This window comes from Lithobates pipiens, unplaced genomic scaffold, assembly GCF_037356315.1.
Source record: "Lithobates pipiens isolate NorthernLeopardFrog02 unplaced genomic scaffold, aLitPip1_a1.2 Scaffold_16, whole genome shotgun sequence".
NCBI classification, from domain to species: Eukaryota; Metazoa; Chordata; class Amphibia; order Anura; family Ranidae; genus Lithobates; species Lithobates pipiens.
In genome coordinates this window covers 354,683,454-354,711,003 of record NW_027507748.1, presented here as the reverse complement: position 1 = coordinate 354,711,003, position 27,550 = coordinate 354,683,454, and the positions used below count along the sequence as shown (strand labels likewise).

Sequence of the window (27,550 nt, the reverse complement as noted above, 5' to 3'; positions counted from 1 at the left end):
TTTACAGGTGCTATTTTTAGCCATATAGCACCTGTAAAGAGCCTGAGTGTGAAAGGGGTAAAAATCAGGGATATGCAATTAGCGGATCTCCAGCTGTTGCAAAACTACTAAAGTCCCATCATGTCTTTGCCTCTGGGTGTTATGCTGGTGGCTGTCAGATTCTTCCTATGCCTCATGGGACTTTGTTGTTAAATGACACTTTTACGTGAAATAGGATTTATTATTTAAAAATTGGTATTGATGTTTTGCTTCATTGCATGTATCAGGATTAATAATATACCTAACTATGTCTAAGGACCAACTCACACTATTTCAGTGAGGTAACACCACAGGCTTTGGTGTTTTGGAATGCCATGTATTTTGAATATTACCCCAACACACTAAATCCAAAGGCACATTTGCATTTGCACTCCTACGTATTGCCATGAATAGCATTCCTACAAAAAGGGTCAGTGCAGATTTGTATTGGCAGTCCATTCAAAATGAAAGAGCTGTGTTAGGATCCACAACAAAAATTACAGGTGCCACTCAAGGCTCCACTGGTTTAAAGTGCAGACATGCATAGAGCTCGTCTCAGCTCAAAACATCCAGTAGGGAAAGGAAGTTCTAAATGTCGCACATCACAGCAAAACCTTGTGAGGAGGTGTATGACAGCCTCAGCCTGGGCTTCAAGCAGGCCACGTTTGCTTAGAGCCAGGGCTAAGGCTATCATACACCTCCTCGCAAGGTTTTGCTGTGATGTGTGACTTTTGGGACTTTAGGACTTCCTTTCCTTATTAGCTGTGTTAGGATAGCAGGCGTTATATGCATGTGTTACTGTGTTACACTATTATAAACTTGCATATGAATTAAATTAAGCTTACATCACACATTTAAAGTAGTTGTGAACCTCTACAATGCAAAATGGAGAAAACATATTATTCTATATGGTGTACTTGCTTTGGTCCAAAGCACCTGGTGTCATTCCTTTGGATGAGTCACTCCTGATAGTCTATGCCGATAACCAGACAATCCCAGGAGACAGCTCCAACCCCCTCCAGGACACAGCAGGAGATTGGCATCTTCAGCTGTGCATGTTTCCCTGTAAGACTATATAGCGGGTTGTGTATTCTTTCCCTTCAGGTCTCAGATTACACTTGGCTCTCTGCTCTATTCGATGCAGTGTGTGACATCAGATCCCCACCCGCTGATATTTAGACCTCAGCTGTAAAATGTGTGTTTTAAAAAGCTGCAGAGAAGAGAGGGCTGCAGATAAACAAGCATAACGTATATAAAAGGATTTGTTTAATCTCTGTGCATCACCTAAGGCTATAAATTCACTGCGTATATGTAAGGGTTTACAACCACTTGAAAGCTTTTCTCTTGCATACCTTGTGGCAGCACGCAGGTAAAATCACCTGGTTGTATTCAGGATGGGAAATATGTGTGTCCTAGATTCAGGCTTTATGCAGACTTTTACAATTAGAGGGGAAGAGTTAATGAGCCCAGCTGTAGTAAGTGGGCTCATTAAGACCTCTACAAAAAACCCCAGCATGCATAGGGAGATGCTCCATCCTGGAACCAGTTTTGTGTGTATAGACTGGGGAGTCTGAGATCTGTTCTGTGCGGTGAGTTAATGCCTGTGTGGCAAACCCCTACAATAGGGACAGGGACTGGGGCAGCACAAGGCTGCACCCAGTTGTTAGACAGGGAGTCTACGTGTGTAGTTAGAGGTCAAGCTGACCAGGATTTATTTTCTTGTTTTATTTTGTTTGGCTGTTATATGTATCACTGCATGTAGCATAAATAAACCGGACCTTTTGTTTTTTGCACCTACAACGCTGTCTGCTGTGCCTGACTTTGTGTTGTGAACCCATCCAGGGGGTCACACACACCCGCTACCGAGCGAACCCCCTCACAGTTGGTGGAGAATGCGGGTAGTTTTTTTTTTTTTTTGTTGTTAAGGCCAGCATGGAGGAGATACTGAGACAGCTGGCTCTAGCAAATGCAAACCAGCAGCAAACAAATGCAGCTTTACAAAAGAGCCTTGCAGCTCAACAACAAGCCCAGCAGCAGGCAAATGCAAATCAGCAGCAGAGTTTGGAAGCCCAGCAGCAGGCAAATGCAAATCAGCAGCAGACAAATGCAACTTTGCAGCAGAGTTTGGAAGCTCAGCAACAAGCCCAGCAGCGATCTGAAGCCCGCTTCATAGACCTGTTGCAGAAGCAAGAGCAGAATTTTCAACAGCAAATAGAGACATTGATACAGCAACGTCCGCAGACCAATGAAGCAAGTGGGTACAATAATACCGCAACCTTTGGTGTGAGCCGTTTACTGACAAAAATGACTGGAGAGGATGATCCGGAGGTGTTTTTGACCACATTTGAAAGGACTGCTGAAAGGGAAAAGTGGCCTAAGAAGCAATGGGCTGGACTGGTGGCTCCTCTGTTAACTGGGGAATCGCAGAAAGCTTATTATGACCTAGAGCCTGACCAAGCAAAAGACTATGTGGTGCTAAAAGCAGAAATATTGGCACGGCTGGGTGTCACCCTGGCAGTCCGGGCTCAGCGTGTGCATAACTGGACTTTTCAGGTTGGAAAACCTCCCAGGTCTCAAATGTATGATCTCATTCACCTGAGCAGGAAGTGGCTGCAGCCAGAGATTTTGACCGCACCAAACATTGTGGAACGTGTGGTTATGGATCGTTTCCTGAGAGCTCTTCCTACTGCCATCCAAAAATGGGTAAGCCATGGAGACCCAGAAAATGCAGATAAACTTGTGGATCTGGTTGAGAGGTACTTGGCTACAGAGAACTTGACCACCTCTTCCAGGGACTCACGGACTTTCCCCCCTAAGACCAGATCATCCCCAGTGGCGGGTAAGATGACTCCAAGGGGTGAGGGTGGAGAGAGTGAGAGGGTGGGAGTTCTACCTATGGTCTGGCGGGAGCAGCCCAGGAAGCCCATGCTGCAAGAGGCAGCGAGAAAAATTATTTGCTACCGCTGCCGGCAAGAGGGACATATTGCAGCCAATTGCCCAGTTGTGGATGAGCCTATGCAATGTGACTTTATAAGGGAGAGACGTCAGTCGCTGTTTGCGACAGTTGCATGCACTGCCATTCGGGGACCTGAGAGACATTTATGTAAAATGTGTATTAATGGTAGACATGTTGATGTGTTGCTAGATTCAGGTAGCCTGGTAACATTGATAAAAGCTGAATTAGTTACTACAGAGGTCTCTGGGAAGAACAGGGTGGCTGTTATTTGTGTGCATGGGGACACCCGAGAGTATCCTGTAACTTCAGTGTTTTTTGAGACCCCCAAAGGTAACCTCTCTCATCAGGTGGGGTTAGTGTCTCAGTTACCACATGATGCTATTGTGGGAAGGGATTTTCCAAAATTCTGGGAACTCTGGGATTGTCCTGAGGCCCCCATTGGTGCCCCTATAAACCAGGAAGATGACCAGAATTCCTCTGGGAGTGGTGAGGACTCTCCTGAATTTCCCTTGTCGGGAATTGGCGGGGGAAACTCGAGAAACTGGGGAGGAGCCAACATCCTCAGATGAAAACATGCCGTCTGTGGAGTTTTCGGATCTTGAGGTTCACAGGGAAAATTTTGCCACAGAACAGTTAAAAGACCCCACCCTAATAAAGGCACGGGAAAATGTGGTGAAAATAGATGGCGAGTTAGTGAACCCAGATAAGACTTGCCCTTATCCTTACTTCACTATGGAAAGGGACCTGCTATATCGAGTGGCTCAAAGGGCAGAAGAAACCATTAAGCAACTTGTAGTGCCCAAACCTTACAGGAAGTTGGTGTTAGAATTGGCTCATGGACACATTCTGGGAGGTCATCTGGGGACAGAGAAAACCAGAGAGAGGGTATTGCAGAGATTCTATTGGCCTGGGGTCATGAAGGAAATAGAAAAGTATTGTTCCTCCTGCCCTGTGTGTCAGAAGTCGGCACCTATGCCACATTTCTGTAACCCACTGGTACCTCTTCCTATCATTGAGGTCCCCTTTGAGAGGATCGCAATGGATTTGGTAGGTCCGATAATGAAGTCTGCTAGGGGGCATCAGTACATTTTGGTTATATTGGACTATGCCACCCGTTATCCGGAAGCAATTCCTCTCCGAAATACCTCAGCCAAAACCATAGCCAAAGAGCTATCTCTTGTTTTTAGCCGCGTGGGTATTTGTAAGGAACTGCTTACGGACCAAGGTACACCCTTTATGTCCCGGGTTATGAAAGAATTATGCAAGTTGTACAAAGTGAAGCAATTGCGTACATCTGTGTATCACCCCCAAACAGATGGGTTGGTTGAAAGATTCAACAAAACCCTAAAACAAATGTTAAAGAAGGTGGTGGATAGAGATGGAAAGAATTGGGATTGTCTAATACCCTATCTGATGTTTGCCATTAGGGAGGTACCCCAATCCTCTACGGGTTTCTCACCCTTCGAGTTGCTCTATGGGAGACACCCAAGAGGGCTGCTGGATATCGCCAAGGAAACTTGGGAAAATGAGAGTTCTCCTCACAGGAGTGTGATTGAGCATGTCGCCCTGATGCAAGATAGAATTGTACAGGTAATGCCAATTGTAAAGGAACATTTAACCCAAGCGCAGTTAGCACAGCAGAGAGTGTACAACCGTGGGGCCAAGACACGTACTTTTTCCCCGGGGGATAGGGTCTTGGTGCTAGTCCCTACGGTTGAAAGCAAATTTCTGGCCAAATGGCAAGGTCCATATGAAGTAATTGAAAAAATTAGTGAGGTGAACTACAGGGTTAGACAGCCAGGAAGGCGAAAGCCGGAGCAGATCTATCACGTCAATCTGCTGAAAGCCTGGAGGGATAGGGAATCCCTAGTCGCAGAGACTTTGTCACAAGTACAGCCTGATTGCTTAGTTCATGAGGTTGGAATAGCAGACACCTTATCGAAACCCCAACAACAGGAGGTTAAAGAGTTTGTACTTCGTAACAAAGAGATTTTCTCTGAGCTTCCGGGACAAACATCTGGCGTAGAGCATGACATTATCACCCCGCCAGGAGAAAGGGTAAAACTAAAACCTTATAGAATACCAGAGGCCCGACGGGAGGCAATACGTGGGGAGGTTCAAAGGATGCTGGAATTGGGTGTGATAGAGGAGTCCCAGAGTGACTGGTCCAGTCCTATTGTACTAGTGCCCAAACCTGATGGGAGCTGGCGGTTTTGTAACGATTTTAGACAATTAAATAAAGTTACAAAATTTGACACCTACCCCATGCCACGTATAGATGAGTTGGTTGACCGGCTGGGAACAGCCCGATATATGACAACTCTTGATCTCACCAAAGGGTATTTGCAAATTCCCCTGGCCGAGTCGGCCAAGGAGAAAACTGCGTTTGTAACCCCAGATGGGGCATTCCAATATAAGAGAATGCCGTTTGGGTTACAGAATGCACCGGCAACATTCCAGTGGAAAATGGATACGATTCTGAGGCCCCATCATAAATATGCTGCAGCTTACCTGGATGATGTGATTATCCATAGCACAGACTGGGTCTCACATTTGCCAAAAGTACAAGCAGTCCTAGACTCTATCCGGGAAGCTGGGTTTACGGCCAATCCAAAGAAGTGTACCATTGGACAGGAGGAGGCCAAATATCTTGGGTACACTATTGGGAGGGGGGTGATAAAACCCCAAGTCAATAAAGTCGAGGCCATACAGAGTTGGCCACGTCCCAACAGCAAGAAACAGGTACGAGCCTTTCTGGGAATCGCTGGCTATTATCGACGATTCATTCCCCATTTTGCTTCTCAGGCTGTGCCCCTCACCAACCTGACAAAAGGGAAAGAGTCGGTTATGGTTAAATGGTCCCCAGAGGCTGAAGAAGCATTTCAGTCCTTAAAAACAGCCTTATGTAGCCAGCCAGTGTTGTACTCACCAGACTTCTCTAAAGACTTTGTTGTACAAACTGATGCATCAGACGTTGGGTTAGGAGCAGTGTTATCCCAGGTCTGGAACGGGGAAGAGCACCCAGTCATTTACCTCAGCAGGAAGTTGAAGTCCCATGAGGTAAATTACTCCACGATTGAGAAGGAATGTTTAGCAGTGAAGTTGGCTCTAGATTCCCTTCGGTACTATCTGCTAGGTAGGCACTTTGACCTGGTGACTGATCACGCTCCTTTAAAGTGGATGGTTCAAAACAAGGAGACCAATAGAAGGGTAAATAGGTGGTTCCTGGCCCTACAGGAATTTAACTTTACAGTTAAGCATCGCCCTGGTGTTAAAATGGGGAATGTGGATGCTTTGTCTCGGATACATGCGTGTCTGGCTGCTTGTGTTACAACCCCAAGGTTGAAACAAGAGGGGGGGGGGTATGTGGCAGCACGCAGGTAAAATCACCTGGTTGTATTCAGGATGGGAAATATGTGTGTCCTAGATTCAGGCTTTATGCAGACTTTTACAATTAGAGGGGAAGAGTTAATGAGCCCAGCTGTAGTAAGTGGGCTCATTAAGACCTCTACAAAAAACCCCAGCATGCATAGGGAGATGCTCCATCCTGGAACCAGTTTTGTGTGTATAGACTGGGGAGTCTGAGATCTGTTCTGTGCGGTGAGTTAACGCCTGTGTGGCAAACCCCTACAATAGGGACAGGGACTGGGGCAGCACAAGGCTGCACCCAGTTGTTAGACAGGGAGTCTACGTGTGTAGTTAGAGGTCAAGCTGACCAGGATTTATTTTCTTGTTTTATTTTGTTTGGCTGTTATATGTATCACTGCATGTAGCATAAATAAACCGGACCTTTTGTTTTTTGCACCTACAACGCTGTCTGCTGTGCCTGACTTTGTGTTGTGAACCCATCCAGGGGGTCACACACACCCGCTACCGAGCGAACCCCCTCACAACATATACATTATTAAAATCTATATTTCATTCCTATTTTATCAAAACACATCTTTGCTTTGTTTGTAATTACAGGTTGATTTAAATTGAGAAAATTAGCAGACAATATTCACATGAGAATACTGACCACAGGGAGCTATGCACAGCATTTTAACTGCCACTGAAGGTTAAGTGCATACATTGGTCATAGCCATGCCCCAGTTCAATACATTGAACTTTGCCAGATCATTTTAAATTAACTGCTTATATGACCCTGCTTAAGGTGCTAATAGACTGGGGAATGCAAATGAACAACACAGCTAAATTTATTTTAATTACTACCCGACACTCTGTTGAATAGCTGTTAACAGTACCTACAAGCTGATATTAAGATTGCAACCTTTCACATGGAGCAATCAGCTCACAAAGTAAGGAAAGCCTATAATTTTTGGTATATTTTTGCTTTTCAGTCACGTAACAAAAAATTGTATTCTCAGTCAATTCTTACGCCTTTCTAATGCATTTAAATATCTCAGTATACCAATAGTGCCACAGATATGCTGAACTATTTGTAACTCCCTACCCAATTGTCATGGTTTTATGACTTCATAGTTAGTTAGGTTGAATAAAGACACCAACCTGAGTGAGTGTCTACAATTGTCCCTATCACTGTACATTGCACACTCACGTCAGTCCCTACCCTCAAGGAGCCCACAAACCAAGGTCCCCATTCATATACTAGGGCCAACTTTGGACAGAAGCCAATTAACCTACCTGCATGTCTTTGGACTGTGGGAGGAAACTGGAGTACCCGGAGGAAACCCACGCAGGCACAGGGAGAACATGCAAACTCAAGGCAGGTAGTATCTTGGTTGGGATACAAACCAGTGACACTTCTTACTGCTAGGTGAGAGTGCTAACCACTACACCACTGTGCTGCCCAGTGGTGACTTCTAACATTGTTCTTCTTCCTTTGTAAACCCAATAAAGAATTATAGTAAAAAATGGATTTGCAGTAGACTTGTGCACAACAGAAAAGTTTGTTTAGTTTATTTTAGTTTTTCATTTGTAAAAGACATCATTTTGTTCTGTTATATTCGTTCTGTTCCGATATTTAGTTTTTGGATAATTCGATATTTTTGTAGCGTGTCGATATTCGTTATACCAAATTGATTCCTTTTGTATATATATTTGTGATAAGGATTCGTAGTTTGGGAAGTCATTTTTTTATTGAATTCATTAACACACACAATGACAATATCTCTTCTCCTATGCTCAAACACCCTTCTCACTCAGTTCTCAGGAATGTATTTTGCCAGTAACCCAACCTCCAGCACAAAATTAATCAGCTGATTGGACTGTAAGATTTAAACTGAGTTGACCTTTTGTTTCATTAGACCTTTAATGAATGAACAAATCATGTCAAATTAATTTGTTATTTTCGCTATAATTTCTTTCGTATTAGTTGAAATTCATTATTTTTTTCTTTGGACATTCAGATACATCCGAATGTCCGATTCGGATGAATTTCGATTCGTTCCTAAACTAATTGCACATGTCTAATATGCAGTCAATTTTGCTTACATCTGTGAATGAATCAGCCAAACAATTCTGTGAAAAGATGCAACATTTCTAACCAGCATTTGGGGGATTTTCTTTAAAGGTTAAGTTCACCTTTACAGGAAAATCTGTAAGGTGAATTTATACTTGACCCCCTCCTCACCCCCCCCTGGTCCTGCTGACCTGGAGTCCAGCGATCACCCACACTGGCACATTGGGTTGTCGCTTCACTGGTCTGGGCCTTCAAAATCCCCTGTGACTCAATATTCTAAATGTACCTCATCAGTGGGTACATATAGGATCATTCCAATTGGTCTGTGTCATCACATGGGCAGCGCTGACCAATCAGAACCCACACAGCCGCTCCTGTCACTGCAGCTGAAGAGAAGAGAAAGATTTCAAATCCCTGGAAAGGTAAAGCGGCGATACGATCCATCAGAACGTGAGATCGCCGGACTCCAGATTAGCGGGACCATGTGCGATGGGAAGGGGCTCCAGTGAAAGTTCATCTAACAGACTTTCTGTAAAGGTGAACTTACACTTTAATGTGGACTTTTTATTTTTTTACTTTCAAATGATTTTATTGTAATATAATGCAGTAACAAACATTGATATCAACCATTGTACATAAATTACAGGGAGTTGAAGAATAAGTAAGCAAGAAATGCCCAGAAACATTGAACAAGATGAGTTGCTAGCAAAAATAACATATGGGCCTGGTGCCCATCTACTGTATACTACACATTCTATATAGCTAGATCCGGTAGGTCCGGGGGCATCCCGTCCCCTCCCGACACCCCAGTGGGCTGTGTCGAGTGGGGACGCCACGCCAGAGAAAAACAGTGAAAAGTAAGATAGAGTGAGAGTGAAATTTAGTCCCAAGGTGGTTGCAAAAAAAAAGAAAAAAAGGAAGAGAAACGAGTAGAATATAAAAGAAAATTGATTGAGGTACCCGAGTCAAGTAACCAGAGCTGCAGGAGAATCAGAGCTAACTTACATATGATATATAAGAAATAGGACACTGAACCAGTGACTTTCACTGCCGGCTCCACTTGGTCTGGGGGTGATGGATTATTAGTTATACAAGCTTAACACAGCTTGTTAACCAGGAGGACCACTGTTTGTTGAATCTAGATTCTATCATGTTTACTCTAGAGAAAAGAAATTCCATGTGACAATGAGCATTAAGTGTGTTTATAAGCTCAGTTAGTGTTGGAGAGAGGGGGTTTTTCCACGCACGAGCTATGAGCAGGCGCGCTGAGATTAAAACGTGGTGTACTACGGGTATACTGGTGGGGGGCCAATATTGGGAATCCAGACCAAAGAGAGCCATTCGCGAGGTCAGCTGTTGAGGAGAGTTGGTCAGAGTCTGGACCAGAGAGGAGACTTGTAGCCAAAAGGACCCAATAACCCGGCAGCTCCACCAGATGTGGAATAAGTCTCTGGTGGAGTTGCAATTTCTCCAGCACTTTGGAGAGTGGGTGGGGAAGATGGTCGCCAACTTTTGCGGTGTATAGTACCACCTATGAAACTATTTCATGACCGCTTCCCAATGCATTATATTTTTGGAGACAACTAGTGGGGTGCGAAGTACTCGATGCCAATCTTCCATAGGGAAAGAGCAGTGCAGCAGGGATTCCCAATAGAGTATGCTCGAAGATTTTGAGGACGAGGTGGGTCTGGAGAGAAGTTTGTAAATGAAGGCTATGCCCTTTAAGACAGTAAGAGGACGGTTATAGAAATGGAGAAGCTCCTTGGAGGTGGGGTCTGAAGAAGCCAAACATTGAGAGAGGATATGTCGGAGCCTTAAGTAGATGTAGAAGTCCTTATGCGAGAGACTAAATTCCGATGTCAGTTGTTGAAAACTTTTTAGATCTATTCCAAGAAACAGGGCTCCAATTGTTTTGATTCCGGTGTCATGCCAGTACTTGATCGAGAGGTCTGGAGAGAGGAGTTGGAGCGCTAGTAAGGGGAGATTTTTCAATGCGTCTCTGTGTATGCCTTGATGATCTTGGCGTATTGCAGTCCATTGAGTTAGGCAGGCACGTACCGTGGGAAGGATGGATCATGTGATCGGAAGAGACAACCAGATTGCAGCTAGGGTTAGTCGTGGGTCAGCTGGAAGAGTTGCTGCTTCGATTTGGTGCCACCTTGTGTTGGGGTCTTGCGACCACAGTTGTCTCCCTTGGTCTAGAATGATTGCCTTGTAGTACTTTCTAACATCTGGTGAACCCATCCCTCCTAAGGTAGAGGGAGTGCGCAGAATAGAGGATTTCAAGCGGGGTTTACGTCCTGCCCATATGAACGAGTCTAATGTACGCTGTAGTTTAGCTAGGTCTGCTGAGAGAATCGGAAGCGGGAGGGTCCGAAAGAAATAAAGAACATGTGGAAGGAGAAACATTTTGGTTAGGGCTATCCTACCAGCCCATGAAGCTTTTAAGGAGGTCATATTCGAGGATAAATTGTTCAGTTTCGTAAATAAGGAGGCAAGGTTATTTCGTAACAATCCAGAGGAGGGAGAGACCAGTTGAATGCCTAGATATTGCAAAGAGGAACCGGGGGCCCAGGAGAAGGGCGATATTTTAGCAATTTCTGCTGTGAGCGCTGGCGAAATCTCTATGCCAAGCATAGCTGATTTCGAGTGGTTTAATTTGTATAGGGATGCTTCACTAAAATTTTGTAGAACTTCAGTCAGGGTAGGTAGGGATTTCACTGGGTCAGAGATAGCTATGATGACATCGTCCGCATAGAGACCTATCTTGTGACAGGTGTCTTTCACAGTGATACCAGATATATGGGGGTGCGCGCGGATGGACTGCGCCAGAGGCTCCATGACTAGTGCAAAAACCAATGGTGAGAGTGGGCAGCCCTGGCGAGTACCGTTAGTGATTCTAAAGGGATTCGAGAGAATGCCTGAAGTGCGGACTCTCGCTGTAGGTGAGGTATATAGACCTAGAATAGCTCGTAAGAATTCGCCCTCTATGCCAAATTTCTTGAGAACTGCCTCGAGATAACCCCAATGGACTCTGTCGAACGCCTTCTCTGCATCTAGTGATATCAACAGAGAAGGCGTTCGACTGTGCTCTGCCCAATGGATAAGATCTACAAAACTGCGGGTGCCATCTGAGGCTTGTCGGCGGGGAATAAAACCCACCTGGTCCGGGTGTATGAGGGAAGTCATGTGTTGTGAAAGTCGGGTGGCAAGGAGTTTGGCATACATTTTCAGATCGGTGTTAAGTAGCGAAATAGGGCGGTAGTTAGCTGGGTCATACGAGGCCTTCCCTGGTTTATGTATAGTGGAGATGGTTGCTTCTAGGGATTCCGAGGGGATCTCCCCTGTGGCCAACATGTGATTAAAGGAGCTACATAAATGCGGGGTCAGTGCATCTATGAATGTCTTATAATATTCGTTCCCAAAACCGTCAGGACCCGGGGCTTTATGTAGGGGGAGACTTTTAATTGCGTTTTTAATTTCCAGCTGTGAGAAAGGTAAGGCTAGGTCAGCAGCTTGAGAAGGGGACAGGAAGGGGAGGGCAACGTTGGAGAGAAATGTCTGGATGTCTGAATGTCTGGATAGTCGCTTCAGTGGGCTGTGGCTCAGTCGTGGAGTCTTTTAAGTTATACAGTTGTTGATAAAATGCGCCGAAGCAGTTGGCTATGTCTTTGGGATTAGTCAATCTGTTGCCTTTAGAATCTATTAGGTGGGAGATTGTGGATTGGGCAGTCCTATGTTTGTATTGTTGGGCCAGAGCTTTCCCTGATTTGTTACCTCGGGAGTACCAGGTCATCTTAAGTTTTCGTAGATAAAATTCATGTTTATTCTTAAGATAAGTACTCAATTCTGACCTCAGTTTACTGAGTTCTGCGTGCGTAGAGGCAGAGGGCGAGTTCATATTACTCTTCTCTAGAGACTTTATTCTGTCTAGGTAAGTGTTAAGGGTCGCTGAGCGCTTTTTCTTCTCCTGAGCCCCTAGCCGCAATAGAATTCCCCGTAGAACCGCTTTATGAGCGTTCCAGCAAGTGGTGGGCTTGGGGACAGAGTGTTGATTTAGAGCGAAATAATCTTCTATGGCAGTCTTGACCTGTTCCCTAATGTCCTTGGTGCTGATCAGGTTGGGATTCAGACGCCAAATTGTAAATGGGGTGGTAGGAGGGGAGAGGTTGAGAACCATAGAGATGGGGGCATGATCAGACCACGATATTACGCCAATTTTAGTGGACGCAACTGCTTGTAGTAGCACTTTGGATGTCAGGAACAGGTCAATCCTGGAATATGACCTCTGAGCATTAGAATAGAACGTATAGTCTCTCTTAGTACCATGTTGACACCTCCAAGGGTCATAGAATTCTTCCAGATGTAGAAAAGAGGAGAGGGTAGAGTCAAGTGCGTGATCTGGTACCGCATTGAAGTCTCCTAATGTGGACTTTTTTTTTATCACGCTAAGGACCTGGCCAAAAAACCTTTTAGGGAAGCTATCAGCACTGTTAACTTGCAAGATGAATGCTAGTTTCACATACAGTTAAGGCTGAACTGTAGACAGAAGATCAATGCAATAATTGACACTGACGCGTCATTACATTGTTTTTTAATACAAGCAGTAAAAGTACCTATATTTGACCTGGTATCAACCTCTTGCAGTCCCTGTACAGCAGGGATGAAGAGTGACAAAGAGTACAAGGAGTCATACAAATGTGTGAAACAATCAGCGCCACCCTAAATTAATCAAGTGCAAAGTTTCAGCCACTATACACTTTAAGTGAAATCACTACACTTTAAAAAAAAATAAAAATCATAACAAATGTTCCATAAATCAATATCAATCTTGATAGTAGTGCCCCAGTGTTATTATCATATCACCATACTTCTCAATAAGCATCTGCTGAGGAAAACCATTTAGAGGTCAATACATGTGCAGAGGAGAGGATCCAAGCCTTTGACGTTGCGCAGCCACGGTGGGGAGCGAGTGGACGCTCCCGGGAAACTTAACAAGCAAATTTTGTTTTTATGTCTAGTAAGTGTCCTCTTTTAGCTGGGTTTTAAATAAAAGTTTTATAGCAGAGGGCACTATGTCGGCTGTGTTTTTGATTACATGATACATGAGTTTCTTGAAGTGGAGAAATAGCTGAATAATCTCAGAGATCAACTCACTATCTGTGAGGGATACATTGGGTGGAGTGGAGATCGTGAAAGGGAGAAATTGAACAGCTGAGTCCTGAGAGAAAGAAAAGACGTTTGGGGAGTGAAAATAAAGGGTTCATTTGAGTCTTCCTGACTCATCCTTGAGGTGAGCAGATTAAATAGCTGGTGGTGGTTTGCACAAGCAATAAGAATTATTGAGAAGCATGGGGGGTTATTGCAAGTGCACTTGGAAGTAAAGTCGCTGTAGCTCCCAGAGGGACATGCAAGGAAAATAAAAAAACAGCATTTTAGCTTGCACATGATTGGATGATAAAATCTGCAGAGCTTCCACTCAGAGCTACCCTTTAGATTTAGAGCACTGCAATTCCAAGTGCACTTTCAGTGCACTTGCAGTGCAAAATGGATTTTCCTTTCGTAAATAGCCCCCATGGTGATATGATAATAACACTGGAGCACTACTATAAAGATTGATATTGATTTATGGGACATTTATTATGAATTTTTTTATGAATTTGAATTATATTGTATGTTTACATAGCACTAAGTATAGCATTGAATTATCACTGTAGTAGTGCTGAACTGTTTGTGTCTATGTGCGTCTTTTGGTACACATATACATATATTTATATATAAGTACAAGGAGTCAATCAGTTCATGTGTTGACAAGAAGCATACTGTAATTGGAAAAGAAAGCAGAATGCCCAAAAAATGAGTTCATAACTGTGCTGCTTCTCTGTTCACTACCTAGTAATACACTGAGGTGTGTCCAGGATGACTTGGGCTCAAAGGAAGTGGGTTGAATGATGGTGGCCATCAGACCGAGAACAGCTGAAAGTAAAAAAAGTACAGTGATAATGTTACTGCTACTTTTACAAGGGAATATTTAGGTCGAAACCCTCTGATGAAGTCGATGACGAAATGCATTAGGGCGTATCCACACGGCCACCTATTCAGGCGTATCAATTGACTCTCAACCTGTGGATCACTGCTGCAAATACCATCTAAGAGTGGTAAGAGTGACACACACGTCTTGATGAATCCTTTTATTTTATGCCTATATGAATTTTACCATTTGTAAGTGTAATTCTTGGGGGGTATTTTGGAAATAAATTACTTGTCAAACCAAATTATGCTGTGAGATTGTTTTTATCATATATATATATATATATATATATATATATATATATATATATATATATATATATATATATATATATATCACCACTGTGGAGATTGCCACCGCCAGTGAGAGCACTTAGTGAAGAGGAGATTTATATCCCGAAGGAGTAGTCCGGCTGTGGATCTGCTGGTGGGAGGAGGCCCTTTTTTACACTCTCAAGGCACATTTCCTTCTGACTTGTGGTGATTTTAATATCCTCAGGGCGAGAAACCCTATGTGGTGTGGTTATGTGTTTAATCATCCTGACGTGAATCATCAGCGGTGTGTCAGCTCTGCTTTGAAGGATGCGGTATTGATATAAGGTGTTTCAATATATGGACTGAGTCACCTACTGTTTCAGCGCTGTTAGTGTTTATTTTCCTTGGACATTAAACACCTTATTTATATAATATTTAGGTTTGCAAATGAACTTGGTGCACACAAAATGGATTTATATCATTTTTGATTAATAAGGAATTCATTTAAATGGAAGTTTTTTTGCCCAGAGTTCTGCTTTAAAACTGAAATCAAAGCACACTTTTATTACTAAGCATAGGTAAAATATAATGTTATAAGAGCAGTCTTAAAATGTACTGTTGAGTAAGGGAAAGATCACCATGTACCACTTTAACATCCTTAATCTATCTACCTGTATAGGGGGACTTACTAAAAGTGGCACATCAGCTTCTCACTTCAGCTTGCTCAATTAAGCTTTGCCAATAAAACCTAGAAGTGGGTTAGTTACTGAACCAGAATCTGTGTGCACCTGTTTTAGTAAATCCCTCCAATGACCTCTCATTTATTGTGTCCTGTTTTCTACTGCAATGCTGGTCATCCGACATTCTGCCTATGACATTACTAAACTGTGTGAATAGACATTACCATGTACCTTCATGGCATCATAAGAAATGTTTAATGTTTAATCAAAAGTTTTACTTGCAGAGAATTTTATCAAAATGTGAACTCCAAGTGCATAGTAGAATTGGCTATTGGCTATTGAACTAAACTTCCAAAAGTTATTTTATCTGGGAGGCTGAAGTTCTGCTAAAAAGACATTCTTTCACCGTATAAACTTCAGATAAAAGGGTGATAAAAGTATGTGGATTTTGTGATCTGATGTGATGTACAGTACTCAGTTTGCTTCTAGTAATATGCATTCTATGCCTCTGAGTGCAGTTATTTCCGCATATTAACATTTCTGGAACTTATAATCTATAGGCGTTCTAGTGTGAAGTAGATTGTACAAGATCACTTTTTGTTTTATTCCTATGGGAATGCTATGTGGAGACTGGAGATGATGGAGGTATGCCAATGCTAGTGAAAGATGTTTACTCTGAAATATATAGAATCTGCTTCTGGTCAATCAACCATTCAATGAAGGAGGACCAAGCTTAGGGAATCTGTTATTGATACACTTCGGTAAATATCATATCAGATAATATATTTTCTTTAACCTTTGTGGAAGATGTAAAGAAAAAAATGAAATTAGGAAAATTATGAGTAACCAAAGACACTTCCACAAAGCAACAGTCTCTGATTAAAGATCAGTATAGAATTCGTTTTATTGTAGTTCAGCACTTTATTATTTTTATTTATATATTGTATCATATTATACACAGATCCTTGTGGTAGACCAGTAATTATTCTATAGGCATAGCCTTAGCAAGCAGTAATTAACCCCATTCACGCTGACCATATGCAAATATGTGGTCTTGGCTTGAAGGGGTTGTACCGGGATTATGCATGCATCATCCTGGTACCAATTTTTAGAGCAAACAATCGTCTTTCTTGGGATGACAACTGATGCCGCTAGCAGCCACTCAGCTATTATCCCCGAGGATCTGGAGGGGACATCCCCCTGCTTCCCCCACGTGGCTCGCCCGTGCACTCCCGACCCGCCAGGAGGCCCTGGCGACCAGCTGGCACATCTGCCGGCTGTCCGGAGTCCCAAACAAAGCTAGAATCGGCTTTGATCAGGTCTCAGATCTAGTAACCCGGAAGCTATGTCATGACATTACTTCCAGTTTACTAAAGACTTAAAGGCACCAAATTTAAAAAAATTACAGCATTCAAAACAGCCAAACTTGGTGTTTTAAATGTTTTTGAGCGCAAAGGAGGGATTTGAGGTCTTAGTGACAGGTACAGTTTATGGAGAGATCTGGGGTCTATGACTATTACTGTCACAAGGAATGTTTGATTTTTTTTTTTTTTTAAGAGACAGTGTAAAAATAAATAAATAAATAAAATAAGTAAGAAAGAATAAAATTTAAATCGCCCCGTCCCTCCGTGCTCGCGTACAGACGCAAATACATATGTAAGTCGAGCCTTCAAATGTAAACAGTGTTCCAACCACTCATGTGAGGTATCGCCACAAATGTTAGAGCGGGAGCAATAATTCTAGCACAAGACTTCCTCTTTACCTTTAAAATTGTAACCTTTAGAAATGTTTAAAATGTTGCCTATAGAGATTTTTAAGTATCGTAGTTTGTCGCCATTCCACAAGTGTGCGCAATTTTAAAGCATGACATGTTAGGTATTTATGTACTCTGTGTAACATCATCTTTCACTATATATATAAAAAAATGTAACTAACTTTACTGTTTTTTTTTTAATTCATGAAATTGTCTTTTTTCCAAAAAATTGCGTTTGAAAGACAGCTGCGCAAATACCACGAGACATAAAATATTGTAACAATCACCATTTTATTCTTTAGTGTCTCTACTAAAAAAAAATATATATATAACATTTGGGGGTTAAGCTTTAAAACACAATCTCATTGACCTCGGTGGCTGAAGACACTGTTCAGAAACTCATCCTCAAAGTTCAAAGGAGAAGCACTAAATCCATCAAATTTGGTCTCAGCACTTCACTCACCCTATTCCTATGCAACAGTGATAATCTCAGCTAGTTTCAGACATGAGTCCGAACCTGCATGGGCTATCCTGCCAGGAAACTGTCAAAGCCGACAGTGAATCATAGGTGGTGGTGGCTTTACTAGTCCCTCCCAACAATATACATGCGTTCCTTGCATAGATGTGGCTCTGGTGCGGGAAAATGCCTCCACCACCTATGATTGGCTGTTGGCTTTGGCAAATTTCAGAGAGGATAGCTCAGGTGGGTTCAGACATATGTCTGAACAAGCCTGAGCTCATCCCTACTGTGTACCTGTTCTATTTTTACATAAGAAATTAGAAGGCTCGCATACTGCCAGGTCAGTAAAAATATAGGGGAGCAGATTAAATTGGAACTTCAGTTGCCCTCTGTTGTTTTTTTTAAATCCCTGCTTACCTGTTATGCAGCATTGTCCTTTATTTAGATATGCCCAGTGGATGCCCTGCTGCAATTTACTGAACAGGTGCAGATGCTCAAGTGCCACCCCACAATTTTAGTCCACCTCCTTCATCAGAAGCCTCAGAATGCCTCTTTTGGGTTTGGAAAGTCAACCTCCAATGATAACTAGCAACTACACCCACTTGCATCTGTGAGTCCCTACTCCTTCAGCTTCCTGGACTATGTGACCTGTCATTTCTCATCTAGAGCAGAATGGTGGCATGAGAGGTCAGAGCTAGGCAAAAATAATAATAAAATAATTAAGAAAATAAACAAAAAAGTTGTGATTTATATTGTTAAGATAGGAGGGAGTGTAGGGAGCTCAAATCCACCCAACCAAGCTACCAAGAGAAAATAAAGGTCAACTTGTTTTCTAATGTAAACTATAATAATAAATTATTCCACAAAGTCTGCAGCTATAGAGGTCAGTATACCTAAAACCTGGACACAGTTCCTTTGGATATTGTGTCTGCAATAGATAATGGCATCCTGCTGTCAAGGATGGCATCACAAGCAGTAATATAACATCAAACCTGAACTTAAGTAAAATAAATAATAATAATTTCCTATGTTGTCCACAGTTAACAATAAAAAAACTAGACCAGTAAACTAACATCAGCTTTGCATTTGCCTTTTAAAGAGGAAGTAAACGTCCATCTTTTGCTTTTACCTATAGGTAATTTGAGGCTCACCTATAGGTAGTATGAATATCTCCTACTGCAAATGTGCACCGTTTAGGACATATTTATATTACATGCAGGCAGTAATATCACTGGTGCATGCGCTCTGAAGGAATGGCGACCCATTCCTTCAGTATGCGCGGGAGTGACATCATGGTGGTTTTTGGTCACAGTGCCAGAGACTGTGAACCCAAAAGCAAGATGGGTGGAGATGGGAGCTCCTGCAGTGCTAACTTCTCAGCACGGGAGGGTTACATTTAAGGGTAAGTTTAACATAATGTGCTAGTTCTGCTGGTGGAATTTAATCGATACTGCGTTTTTTTACTTATTGCTATATGAATGAAAAAAAATGTGGAAAAACCCCACAATTTTCTTTGTCTCTGTTTTAAAATTTTGCAACTAAATACTCATGCCTCATACATTTAGGCCAAAATATAATTTGCAACATTTCTTTGGTTAAAATAACCCAAATCAGTATATAATATTTACTTAATTGTGAAATTTATAGTCCACCATCTATAGTATATATATTTGAAATTTCTTGAGGACCTAAAATGCCTAAAATGCCAGCACATTATAAATACCCCCCAAATGACCCTTTTTTGCAAAGTAGACAGTACAAGGTATTGTGAGTTTTTGAAGTTGTAATTTTTTGTCACTTTTAACAAGTTATTTCTCACACACAACATATGCCTATCTACAATTACACCCCAGAACACATTCTGCTATGCCTCCTGAGTATGAAGATACCACATGTGTAGGACTTTTTCACAACCTAGATGCATGGAAGGGCCCAAAATCCAATGCACACCTTCAGAGGTTCTAGGAGATAAATTACGCATCTCATTTCCTGACTACCTATCACAATTTAGGAGGCTGAGGAGCACCAGCACAGTGGAAACACCCACAATATGATCCCATTTTGGAAAGCAAACACTACAAGCTATTTTCTGAAAGGCTTAAAAAGTTTTTTGAAAATTTAATTTTTTGCCACAAGTTTTTGGAAAATACAGGAAAGATTTTTTTTTTATTAACACAAAGTTGTCAATTAATAGGATATTTTTTAACACATATCATAGGCATACTTAGAAATACACCCCAAAACACATTCTGCTACTCCTCTGGTGTGCAGTGATATTACATTCATGAGACTTTTTCACAGCCTTTTGTTTGTCACCCTAGCATTAATGACACTACACTACTCTGGGGAGGTAAACAAGATTTTTTTTGTTTTACACTGTGATTGCTTTTACAGCCACTATGGCTTTAAAAGCAATCAGTTTTCACTCTCTCCAGTTGCATACCTGCAGCCATTGAAAAATACTATGATAGCTGTGATTGGCCACAGCTATCACATGGTACAGGGCTGCTGTGACTCTGTACTATGTGATCTCTGTGACTGATAACAGAGATCACACAGTAAACAATGATGCCAGGAAATAAATATTGCTTACTACTGTCCATATGACCACTGATTGGCTACAGAGATCACATGCCATTGGGACTATTCACAGAAGGTAGTTACAACAATCAATGTTCCACCGGACACATCAGGCACAGATCACGCAGCTGCGTACTCCCAGGAAATCTGCACAAATTGAGGATATGGTACATGCAGGTACGCCTACCCGCATTGCCATTCTGGTCATTTATGTACTATGGGCAGATGGGAAGTTGTTAACTAAGATAAATACCGCATGAATTTATGAGTTAAAAAACTCACACTGTATTTATTTCAAAAGTAGTCAATTCACTAAAAACGTTTGTTATTTAACAAATTTATTAAATATTTATACATTATTTTCACGTGTTTTCACAATTTTATTTATTCATTCTAATGAGCTTTAATTCACTGAATGATCTGACTGATGTTATAATTCATTTTCATTCCTGAGCTCAGGGCAGAACATTTTCACACTGATACATGGTATACTTTTAACTTACTGGCCCCTCATTGTAACAAATGCATGTGTTTTAATAAATCAACTCCAAAAAAGAAGTGTAAGAATAAGAATTTGAGAATGAATTAATGAGTTAATGAAAAAAGGACAAATTAACATTCATACTCACCTAGATGGCTGCAGCATCAATCCAATGATGCAGCTGTCCCCTACTGGTTCTAACACCGAAACTTGGGCAATCGCATGACCAGATCTGTGCTCAGTCCCTCCATTACTTACTGGAGCGCTGGGCTGTGGGACGAATGAGCGGCTGGCTCAGGCTCTCATCAGCAAGCTGAGAGGCTGAGTCAGCTGCTGGTAAGGCATTTTGGCAGATCCTGATATTATTGTTGGGATCCCTACAGATATAAGTGCACTACTGTGACCCACAGGAAAAGTATGGCCAAAAGAACTTTGACCATAGTTCAGTTTTAAAGATTTAGCTCTCTTTTGTGGTATTTACCTCACATTTTCAACACATTTGTGGTATTTAACTCATATTTGAAATTTAATTTGTGAATTGACCTTTTACCATAGCATGTGGACTCTATAAAGACCAAATAATATACACCAATTTGGGTTATTTTTATCAAAGATATGTAGCAGTATAAATGGGGGCCAAAATTTCTGAAGAAAAATGACTAATTTGCCAAATTTTAAAACAGAAGCGAAGAAAAATAGATATTTACAGTCTTTTTTCTTTTATTGCGCAAACGATAAAAAACCCAGCAGTGATTAAATACCACCAAGCTCTGTTTGTGTGAAAAGGACAAAAATGTCATATAGGTACAGTGCTGCATGACTGAGTAATTGTCATTCAAAATGTGAGAGCACCGAAAGCTGAAAATTGGTCTGGTTAAGAAGGGGGTTTAAGTGCCTAGTGGTCAAGCGGTTAAATCAAATTAGAAAAATGTGCTAAAGACTCTATGAATCTTGGGTGGAAACATTTATAACTAGACCTGTCAAATGTCTTTCCAACTGCTGAATTCCAGCAAAAATATATAACATTATCACGTGAAACTGAACTTACTTCTACAGGCTGGAAGAGGAAAATCCCAAGAGGCGCTGTTTTGGGAGCTGGAGACACAAGTTAGTAGAGCATGTCCTTCAAGTATGTAGCCTGCATTGCAGCTGTAGCGGACTTTGTCCCCAACATTGAATGTAGTTCCCTGTTGTACACCATTCAGTAGTCGCCCAGGATTTCCACATGTGTGACTTGGCAATACTGTAAAGACAAAAATATCATGATATGTCAATTCCAAATACTGCTAGAAACATGTTTCACTTAAAAATATAGTGCAGAAGTCTAATACATTTTTTTATTAATGTTAATATTATTCCTGCAAAAAAAAAAAACACTCTTTTCACACATTTCCTTTTTTTCATGATCTCCAAAAGAGAAAGAATACACAAATCCAGATATTGATGTGAGTGGGCTTCATATCTAAAAATGTATCTGGGTATACTTTGAATACTCTGTATTTCGGGAAGTTGGTAGAGCCCGACATCAAAGTGCAAATGGACGAGTAGGTGGAAATGAAATTAGTGTGAAGGTAGGAAAGGTAAAAAAAAAAAGAAGATGTAAATAGAAGAACAGAAAATAAAAAATAACAGTTAGCCTCTGTGAGCATGAACAGGAAAAGACTGATCATGTAAATACCTGCTGGTGATGTGAAAAAGTATATTCCAAATGGTGTGCAGTGTGCACAAAAAGGCGCTGCCATGTGGACTGGCTAGCACAGAATGGGGATGTTAAGTACGCGCGGCACACCCTGTGGGCTCCTCCCAACATGACACAGGTGCACCAGAAGAAGAAGAGAGACGTCCATGCCCGAGCGGCAGCTGCCGCCCATGGTGGCTAAAGATGCCCCCTTCCATATGGTGACACAGATGGAAAAATTCAAACATGCCAGCATCAGGAAGCCCTGCGGGCACATTGTGCTCATGGCGTGGAGGTGACGTTGATTCGTGGAAGAGAAGTCTGCTCGATCCCCCGAATCACCCAATGCAAAAATGGGGGGAGCGAGAAGGCTCTCAGAATTCCTGAAAACAGGACTAATGCAAGTTTTTACATGCTCAGTCCTTTCCTGTTTACATCTATTTAATGTTTTTTTTGACCTGCTCTTTCCTCCCTCCACACTACTTTCATTTCCACTTATTCTTCTATTTGCACTTTGGTTTCAGGCTCTAACAACTTCCCATAATACAGAGTATTCACAGTATACCCAATTACATTTTTAGATATGAAACCCACTCACATCACCATCTGGATTTGTGTATTTTTTCTCTTTTTCCACTTTCTGAGGTCCCTTCCACAGCTCCCGACACAGACAATCTGGGTAGCCTCTGCCTTCTTGTCTCTCATGTTCTAGACCTATTACGATGTAAGTATTTTAGGGATGAGCAACTCTTTCCCCCTTATTTTTTTGGACTTATCCTCCCCGCTGAGGGGTATAATATTGCATTATACTTGTCTACTCATGTTTTGTTTCATAGATTTGTGTGCATCCGCCCCTGAAGATTGGTATTACCCACAAAACGCGTCAGATTATTTGGATGCACTTACTCTTCTGCAGACACTTTTACTCATCACATGATTTTGAGTTCACCACCCACCATGTATTTTACATTTTTTCATTACATGCAGAATTTGTTCCATACCACACATTGGTTGGATGGTTGCTATCAATGTTTGTTTCCATCTATGGTCTGTAACATGTGATTGACAATTTTATTCATTGCTACATGTAGCATGTATTTTTGCCATGTTCCTTGTGGTTCTACTAATAAAAAACATTTTTTTGTGATTTTATATTAACTCGTCTTATAGCCATATACACTGACCTCATTCAAAGTCCCAAACCCCCCCTTCATACTTACCTGCTCTGTGCAGTGGATTTGCACAGAGCAGCCCAGTTTCCCCTCTTCGGCTCACCTGGCCCCTCCCTCCTGTCGAATGTCCCCACAGCAAGCACCTTGCTATAGGGGCACCGGAGTCACAGCTCCCTGTGTTCATTCAGACATGATTTGGCCCTGCCCCCTCTCTCCTAACTGAATTTGATTGACAGCAGTGGGAGCCAATGGCATCCCTGCTGTGTCTCAGCCAATCAGGAGGAGAGTCCCAGATGGATGAGGAACTTGTGAACATTGCTGGAAAGAGATGGGGCTCAGGTAACTATTAGGGAGTGCTGGGGCGCCTGCTGCACACAGAAGGTTTTTTTATCCTAATGCATAGAATGTATTAAGATAACAATTCTTCTGACTTTACAACCCCTTTAACCACTTCCCGACCGTCGCATGATGATGTACGTCGTCAGAATGGCATGGGCAGGCAAATTGGTGTACAGGTACGTACATTTGTATTTGCCGCACGCGCGTTCCGGTCGGGATCCCTCTGAGACCGGCCACGGGTCCCGCGGACTCGATCACCACGGGGATACCCGCAATCATCTCAGGGGGAGGCCGAACAGCATCTCCCCATTATGCCTAGCAACAAGTGACACTGATCTCTACTCCCTGTGATTGGAGCAGAGATCAGTGTTCACTAGCACACAGCCACACCCACCACAGTTAGTAACACGCCCCTAGGACACACTTAATCCCTACACTTCCACCCCCTGGTTAACCCCTTAACTGCCAGTGTAATTTACACAGGAATCAGTGCATTTATATAGCACTGATTGCTGTACAAATGACAATGGTCCCAAAAATGTGTCAAAAATGTCCGATGTGTCTGCCATAATGTTGCAGTCACAATAAATATCGATGATCGCCGCCATTACTAGTAAAAAAATTTTTTTTATAAAAATGCCATAAAACTATCCCCTATTTTGTAAACGCTATACATTTTTACCAATCAAAAATCACTTATTGCGCTTTTTTTACCAAAAATATGTAGAAGAATACATATCGGCCTAAACTGTGGAAAAAAAATTTTTTTATATATTTTTGGGGGATATTTATTATAGCAAAAAGTAAAAAATAATGCGTTTTTTTTCAAAATTGTCGCTCTATTTTTGTTTATACCGCAAAAAATAAAAACCGTAGAGGTGATCAAATACCACCAAAAGAAAGCTCTATTTGTGGGAAAAAAAGGACATACATTTTTTTTGGGAGCCACGTCGCACGAATGCTCAATTGTCAGTTAAATTGACGCTGTGCCGAATTGCAAAAAGTGGTCTGGTCTTAAGCCAGCAAAATGGTCCAGTCTGAAAGTGGTTAAAGCAGAGAAATCACATACCAATATCTAATATGTGCTAAATCAATTAGTTTGCACAATGTGGACTAATTTCCCAGCAAAGTCTCCCATATACCTGTAGATTGTGCCAATTAATTCTACCTTATTCAGCTTCCCATGATGGGTTGACACTTCTGCTGCGCTGCTTTCTGCATCAGAGAAGACTTGTCACCTGCATTCAGACTGTGCCTGCTTGTACTACAATGGGATAGAAAAATGTCACAGAAGGGTATGGCTATTAGCAATGTCATTGCTGATGCACAAGCCTGCAGCTTCTCAATCAGTCAATCAGTATCTGACCTTTAAGGAGGACTGGGCTAGCTCCAGGCCCACCTGCCCCCTATCTATCTATTAGAATGCATTTGCTCTAACTGTTGGAGTCTCTCATAAATTTACAAGGGTTAGGACTGCAGATAATACAGGGTGCCATAAAGGGGCCCTGCAGCTTTCACATGCGTTTGCAAATGTGTGCTAACTAAATGCTTGTTTTAATGCATACTATTAGCCCTTGTACACACGGTCGGACATTCCGACAACAAAATCTGTTGGATTTTGTCTGACGGATTTTGTCCAAAACTTGTGTTGCATACACACGGTCGGACAAAGTTGTCGGAAAATCCGATCGTTCAGAACGTGGTGACGTTATTTAGTTACAATGGGACTACGTTCAGGCTAGTAGCCAATAGCTTTGGTCTAGGAATTTGATCTGAGCATGGGTGGCACTTTGTACGATCGGAATTCTCCACAAACGATAGGATAAAGTCCCATCGGACCATGTTGTCAGAAAATTTTATAGCCCAGCTCTAAAACTTTGTCGGTCAGATATTCCGACGGAAACAGTCCGATGGAGCCCACGCACGGTCGGATTATCCAACAACACGGTCCGATCGGACATTTTCCTTCGGAATGTCCGACCGTGTGTACAAGGGCTTAGACAGGTTAATTTGGTTGGTGAGCAGACTGGTTGGTAAGTTGAACTGGGAATTTTCTCTGGTTTTGTCTTGCATGCGTTGCCCTTCCATGTGCCCCTTGCTGGCCAGTTATAGATGGGGCAGCGGCCATTTGTCAGTTGCCTGTGTAAATATTGGTGAGGGGGCACACTGGACACCTTTGCTGCCAATGTGCTATGTGTTGGGTGTCCAATGTGCCCCTGTGCCTTCAAGGAGAAGTGGGATACCACCAGGCCTACCTGCTCCATATTATCCATTAGAGTGCATGTGAGCCCACTGATGAGGACTAAATTTACAATGGTTTGGACTGCAGGTAATACAGGGTGCCGAGAGGGTGGCCTTACAGCTTATGTATGCATTTTCAAATGTGTGCTAACTAAATCCCTGTTTTTACCGCATACAGTTAGACTGGTTGATTCGTTTTGTAAGCAGAGCTGGGAATTTTGTCTGCTTTTATTTATTTTGTGTTGCTCTTTTATGTGCTCTTTGCTGTGAAAGCCAGTTATAGATGGGCGCAGGAGCCATTTGTTTGTTATGGGTATAAATATTGGTGGGGGGACACACTGGACACATTTGCTGCCAATGTGCTGGGTGTCCAGTGTGCTCTTTAAGGATGACTAGGCCACCTCCAGGCCCACCTGCCCCCTATCTATCCATTAAAATGCATGTACTCGCACTGTTGAAGACTCTCGTAAATTTACAAGGGTTAGGACTGCAAATAATACAGGGTGCCCTAAAGAGGCCCTGCAGCTTACACATGCATTTTCAAATGTGTGCTAACTAAACCCCTGTTTTTAACGCATACTGTTAGACAAGTTAAGTTGGTTGGTAAGCAGACTGGTTAGTGAGTTGAGCTGGGAATTTTCTCTGGTTTTGTCTTGCATGCGGATATATGGAAAGAACCCGCACTCTGGAATATGTCCAAATTTGTTTTTGATAAACAGTTACTTTGTACTTAGTGATTATCGAATAAAGTATTTGGACGGATTCCAGAGTGTGGGTTCTTTCCATATATTCATATTCCGAGTTTGTGACGAGTGGGAGGTCATCTGAACCTGGCACCTGGAGAGAAGGTACCAACATGCATGTTTGGAGGTTTTCAAAGTAAAGCGGTGCTACTAGGGGTGTTGAAATTAATCATAGCATCGATGCATCGCGATTCGACTACCCACGATGTGGCACAGATGCTACGACCTTCTGATGATGTCACCTGCGTGCCATTCTATGCGTTGCCTCCGAGTCTGAACTTTACCGAAAGCAGCCGAAGGAGCTGTGGGCATTAGCCGAGCATTTTTTTCCACGCCCCCCGCTGACATCATCCCCAGCTGCCCGTTGTTGAACTTGTAAACACATGGATCGAGTGTCCCGACGAGTCATCCTTTCTGTCTAAAGGGCTCTGATTACGGGGGGCAGTGATAAAAGTTACAATGGGAGGAGCAAATGGCCTCATCACTAATAAGTGGGGTTGATAGGCTGTGTCACGTGCTGTGCACTCTTGGTCAGGGTGAATATCGTGGGACGGGACGGGGTTTGTTGTGTTGGTCTTGCTATGTCTGCTTACTGCGGCCACTGCGGATGATACCGGTGAGTGTAACAGAGGGTGAGGATCGCTGTGTACACGGAAGGTGGAAGGAATGTGCCACTTTTGACCCCAAAGGGGGGCACAAAACAAGTTCTGAGCCTCTTCTGTTTACTTTGTGATCTCTTCTC

General features: G+C 42.3%; 1 protein-coding gene across 3 annotated transcripts in view; it reads right to left on the bottom strand.

Annotated features, from left to right (window-relative positions):
* CSMD2 (CUB and Sushi multiple domains 2) overlaps nucleotides 1–27,550 on the bottom strand; it is a 1,348,498-nt gene that overhangs the window by 775,107 nt on the left and 545,841 nt on the right. For all 3 annotated transcript variants that reach the window (XM_077481921.1, XM_077481922.1, XM_077481923.1), the window contains exon 4: nucleotides 21,684–21,878. In XM_077481921.1, coding sequence (XP_077338047.1) covers nucleotides 21,684–21,878 — 195 coding nt within the window. The remainder of the gene's footprint in view (nucleotides 1–21,683; nucleotides 21,879–27,550) is intronic.